The sequence below is a fragment of the Anoplophora glabripennis genome, unplaced genomic scaffold (assembly GCF_000390285.2).
Source record: "Anoplophora glabripennis isolate ALB-LARVAE unplaced genomic scaffold, Agla_2.0 scaffold946, whole genome shotgun sequence".
In the NCBI taxonomy this organism is placed as follows: Eukaryota; Metazoa; Arthropoda; class Insecta; order Coleoptera; family Cerambycidae; genus Anoplophora; species Anoplophora glabripennis.
In genome coordinates, this window is record NW_019417116.1 from 112,856 (window position 1) to 119,118 (window position 6,263).

Here is a 6,263-nt window from a genome sequence, read left to right on the forward strand (position 1 = left end):
AAAGCAAAAAAATTTGCTACGTCAGTAAAAAACTCTAATGGAGTAGGCGCCAGAATAATAACTTGCCATGGCAATAAAGTTCACTATGCTATAATCTAATTTCAGTTCCAGTAACATTATTTTATAAATACCTACTTTTCAGGCAGTGCTTAGAACATTCAGTAGACTGAAGAATGGACTTTGCTATGGTCAAAAGTGCTATCATTATGATACTTTTTTGCTGTAATTATAAAATCTGTCTGCTGCCATCACAAACTATCTTGCAAGCAGTGCAAATTACATTGGTGTCTTTAAAGAAAACAATATCCTCTTACTTAAAATAATGTATCTATCTGGTAGGTGGAACTACACTCATTTTTTTTGCACGTTTAAGTTTATTCATGAGACATGATAAATGATTTCGAATAAAATAATTGCATTAAAAGACCAAAAAACCATATTGAATATGACTAAATTGGAAATAAAAGGAACTAACAACTTATAAACAAAACCTTGGAGATTTTGTTTAAAATCAAAATGTTTAATAAACTGTTTTAATAGAATAAACGTCTAGAAACAATTATTTTTGTTTTTTTAATGTATCTACATTAAATTTTGTAAACAAAATAAAAAACGATTTTCATTTTCCATGTTTCATATTTTATAAAGCAAAATAGAAAATATTTTTCATTTTTCAATATTCCAAATTTTACTAAACAATTTATGAAATTATCTAACAGTAGACGCCTTTAATATCAATACTAAGGAAAATTTGGACCCTACCATTTTCAATAGTTTATAGGAATTATAGGCAAAACAAAATAAAAAATAAAATCTGTCTAAAATCTAGAAATATATTAAACTCGTCAAAACCATTTTGGTTTACTACATAAAAAATAACAAAAAATAAAAAATTTATTTATTGTAATATCTACAACTCATACTGACAGATAGTTAATACCATTTTGATTAACCATGACATATGTATCGAAAATTTGAATATCATAAAAAATACACTTTTCTGATTTTGTGACTTCTACAATGAAAGAAAATAAATGTTCATTAAAATTAACACAAGTAATGTGTTTGTATATGAATAATATGTCACTCGCTGCATTAACAAAGACGGTTTTTAAAATATAAGCCTCGGACCCACTTTTGGGATCAGACCTTGGATTGTTTGATCATCTAAGGGCCGGTTTATCAATGCTCTGTTAAATTTGCCTGTTAAGTGGCCGTGAGTTAAGCTTAGCTGTTGGTCAAATTAGAATATCCGTTTATCTGTCTAGTTGAAAAGTCTTGTCAGCCAACTGTTAGTCAAGGCAATGTTGGCACCATTGTTTGGATGGATTTGTTATGTTTAATAATCCTAACCTCATTTTTTAAATAATTAAATAGAAAGACAGTGACAGTAGGTAGGTACCTACATAGTATTTATAATGGAAAATAAGGCTAAAAGAATTGCTAATTTTGGTGATGCTGACAGGGCATTACTAATTAAATTAGCTAATTTATACAAAAATGTAATTGAGTGCAAAAAGACGGACGCAATTACTTGGCGGGAGAAGGAACATGCATGGCGTAAAATTGAAATTAAATATAATTCGTCTACTACAGGACCTGTAAGTAAAATGTTACAATTTAATTATAAAATATATGAACAATTTGAATTTATAGGCCAGAACTGCAAAACAGCTTAAAACAAAGTATGAGGCAATAAAGAAAACACTGAAAAAAGAGTATAGCAAGCATCGTTGTTATGTACAAGGGACAGGTGGTGGTTCATATATTGGTCCACCTAATCCAAAAACAGAGGATGAAAAAATATTAGCTAATACGATAGCTATAAGTATTCAAGGGTTACAGAATACCACCGATTCGGACGGTTTAGCTGGTAAGTAGGTACATTTTTATAAAAAGCTAAATATGAAAGAAACTATATAATATTTATATTCTTTATTTCTTTTCAGGGTTATCTGGTATAACGTATGATAGTCATTTCAATAATAGCGTAGAAATTGAAACTATAAACGATTGGACACCACCTACTGCAAATCTCTTACGTACTCCTGTTAATCCAAAACTTCGACCAAATCAGGACAAACATAAAGTTAACAACACTTCAGAATGCGATTCACAAAATGATATTTCGTTTATATCGCTGGATACAGATGAATATTCTGAGAATAGAGCCATATTGAAGGAAGTACCACAAAATAGTGTCATTTCCTTCGATACGGCTGAATTTAACAAGGAAAATACTGCTATGAATGATAATACTTACCAAATATCAGAGAATACTAATATGGAAAATAATGAGCCAACAAAAAAAACTCGTAAGTAATTATTTATCTCTACAGAAGGTAGTTTAAAATTTAAGGACATTTGTTTGCAATTAGCAAAGTATTTTTATAAAGAAGTCATTTATATTTATAATAGCTGTGAGTACCAAGCATGCCTTGCTCATATAGATAAAATAATTTGGGCAAGTTGTGCTTGGCTGCTTATACTTACTACTCGATAATACTTAATAGCTAATTATCTGCTGTAAATGGGATGTGGCTTGAAAATAATAATTTTTTTTTTAGAATTATGGTCAAGTAGAAGGAGACCTACTTTATCAACAAAGAAAAAATGTAATTCAAGTGCGGCAGCAAAATTTGAAGTTCTTGCTGAAGATAAATCCAAGTTAGTAGCTCTCAAAATGAAAATAGCTGAAGAGGAATTGCTTTATATTAAAAAAGAACATGAAGCAAAAATAAAAATTTTAGATTTACAGGTACAGCAGGAGGAACTTAAACTTGTTTTCATGAAACAAGCAGGTGCAGCGTTAAACTAAAACGTTTTTCTTTATTGTTCGTTATAGGGAAGAATGTAATTTTTTGTTTAATAAGTTTAATTTAGTTTTGTTCTGTGATTTGAATATGTATTAATATTTCTTATTGTTTCAGAATTTGTTTCTTTAATTTGTTTTCTGTTTAACAGTTTTGTTATATAAATATTTTTTATATTATAAAATAAACGTTACAAATTATGTGTGGTAATGAATTTCTACGCACAATATACAGGTTTGGTAAAAAAAAATATTGGCAAGATATTTTATGGTAAATGAGTAAATTTGCAATAAAAATATAACAAAAGATAAACCCCTATAATAGGTAAAAGGAATAAATGTTCAATACTAATATCAGATACTCGATAACTTGGGTAGAGGCTGAATAAAAGGAAAAATTAATTACAAACATGCTTTTATTTTTGGAATTATAAAAATAAATGGTGCGCTAAAAACATGAAATTTTCGATTTATATTAAATAAGTTACATCACATTGATTAAAATTCCAATAATAATCTATGATGTACTCAATACCTATTTACAGTTAATTTAAAAGACGGGGAAAGTATTCTGCAAGCAAGTGATCTCGTGCATTAACATAAGGATTATCTTCACCCACTGGTTCAATTTCTATATTTTCATTGAAAACTTGCTAATTATGAATTTATTCCTTTCGTGCAATCAAATTAATAAAAGTAATGAATAAACGTATGAATGACAACTATGTGGACAACACTGACATTAGTGACATTTGAGTTAGAACTTGTAGTTTCTACGCCACGCGTGCGCACACTTTTTGACCAACGGCTATGTATGCAANTAGATGCAGAAGTTTTAACAATCAATATAACGGAAGGTGATTGGGTTTTAGCTGCACAAGAAAAAGATGAAAGAATAAATTATTTAAAGGATATACTTACTCGTGCGCCTATAGACGGAGAAGAAAAGAAAATACATGATGAATATAAATTGAAAGACAATAAATTATACAAGAAAACAGTCTGGGGAAACTGTTGGGTAGTTCCAAAATTCGCGCGACGTCAAGTAGTTACCTATTTTCACGATGCTATTGGACATTTTGCTGTCGAGAAAACTTTAGAAGCTATAAAAGCTAATTATTGGTTCCCAAAAATGCAAAAATATACAAAAACTTACATAAAAGGATGTTTACCGTGTCAGTATAATAAAGAAAACTATAACAAACAGCCCGGTTATTTACATCCTATTAAAAAAGTATTAGAACCTATGGATACTCTTCATATAGACCATTTGGGCCCCTTTGTACCGACTAAATCTAAAAACACTTATTTGATAGTAGCTGTAGACAGTTTCACAAAATTTGTTTTTATTAAAGCTGTACAGAGCACAAAAGTTAAGCCATTAATAAAATTCGTTGATGATATTATAGATACTTTTGGCGTACCTCGACGAATTATTTGCGACAGGGGTACTTGTTATACAAGTAACTTATTCATCAAACGTTGTACAGAGCTAGGCATAAAAATTGTCCATGTAGCCGCAGCAACACCGCGTGCAAACGGACAAGTCGAAAGATACAACAGAATTGGTCTATCTAGTCTTAGAACAATGGTAAGTGACGAAACTAAATGGGATGAGGTAGTACATAAAATCCGATGGGGATTAAATTGTACCATTAATAAAAGTACGGGGAAAAGTCCATTTGAATTATTTTTTGGTTTTAAACCTCGAGGCATTTGTGATTCTTATTTGCGAGTGAACACCGAATTTGGGAATGATGTAGACGAAACTCAGGCAAATATAAATAATCAACAGAATCGTACAGAAGTAGGCAGATTAATTGAGAAACAGCAGGCAGAACAAAAGCAGCGTTATGATAAAAAAAGAGTAACGCCATACCAATATAAAGTAGGTGACAAAGTGTTAATAAAAAAACAAATAGGTAGTAATGAAGGTAAAAGCAGAAAATTATTACCTAAATATAGCGGTCCGTGTATAATAAAGAAGGTTCTAGGTAAAGATCGTTATGTTGTGACTGATATGCCAGGCGCTGAGCGCTCCCAAAAACTCTACGAAAGCATTTGTGCAGTCGTCTAACTAAAGTTGTTTATTATAAATGACGACAGTGATGTAAATACAGAACTGGCTAGTAGCGATTCAGAATAAGATCAAATAATAACAATCGAACTAATTAGATTAAAAAAACATACTTGTATAGAGTGTAACTTATATTTTGAAGTGATATCTAAGTAATATTATGTACTATATGTGTTTAGTTATGTACAATAGTATGAAATTGTATGACTTGTGAGTTGTATGTATTCAGTAGGCGCCTACGTGTATGGAGTAAGTGTGACAGGGATGTGTAGGTATATAATCGTTGTGAAAATGCGACATCCTTAGATGCGGGATGAGGTGAGTTATCAAATTTTCAAGTTACATATGTCATGATCCCTAGATGCGGGGCAAAAAGATTAAAGTACCTACCTACATCCCTAGATGCGGGATAAAAATTACAGTACACACATTCCTAGATGTGGAATTGATATGCTGGATAAGTAACAGCAAGATTATCTATTAGTTATTACATACCACCACTAAGTTGTACTAATCTCTTGTTTATGTATGTATATAGGTCTCGCCTTTCCAGGATTCCGCGGGGACGCGGAAAACGGTAGCGCGGCCGACTATAATCAGCACTCAGCAATGACGGAAGCCGGAAAGCAAACAATCCGGGGCCTCTTAGGGAGTCTGAAGAGTTGCTGACTGGAATTGTGTGTCATAAAATAAAGGACAGATTAGGATAAGAAGGCAGATGTCATGTAGTGACATTAATAGAATAAATGTTAGAAAAGTTCCGTGTAAACGATTTGTTCTCTTACATATAGATTCTAAAATTTGAATTCAGTTAAATAAGACACCAACATTTAAAATTACCTTGATGTTACCTTCTTGATTATATGATTGTGATTAGTATCAAAATTAATATTTTACCAACGAAGGAAACAAAAAAATGAAAACTATCTTGAGGAAACAGTTCCTCAATATAGTGATTCTGAATTAATGGAACATTTCAAAGTTAGTCAAAACGTAGCTATCGATATAGCAGAAAGATTTAAGCAGTCTGAATATTTTTTTACCAAAGTGGCCAGTTTGGTAAACTATCTGCCTATGATTATATAGTCATATTTTTATGGTTTTGTGGACATGAGGCAGCGTCATACCGAGATGTTGCTGATAGATTTTATATATCCCTTAGCACACTTCGAAAGATTGTTAAAACGATAACGTATTTCTTGAGTAACTTATCAGCTGAAGTAATTACGTGGCCTACACCTCAAGAGCAACATCATATAAAAGAAGAGTTTTTGTCAATGAATGGTTTTCCAAATGTTGTTGGTGTTATTGACGGAAGTCATGTTAGAATAGATAAGCCATCTAAAGATCCCGATTCTTATTTAAATAGGAAAA

General features: G+C 31.3%; 1 protein-coding gene across 1 annotated transcript; it reads left to right on the plus strand.

The window, feature by feature from the left end:
* The first annotated feature begins 1,301 nt into the window (after positions 1–1,301).
* Positions 1,302–5,558, plus strand: LOC108912762. The gene is made up of 4 exons (XM_023455931.1): positions 1,302–1,601; positions 1,657–1,873; positions 1,950–2,315; positions 5,443–5,558. The coding sequence occupies exons 1-4, from the start codon at positions 1,419–1,421 to the stop codon at positions 5,556–5,558; spliced, it is 882 nt and encodes a 293-aa protein (XP_023311699.1). The 5' UTR covers positions 1,302–1,418.
* Positions 5,559–6,263: the final 705 nt, after the last annotated feature.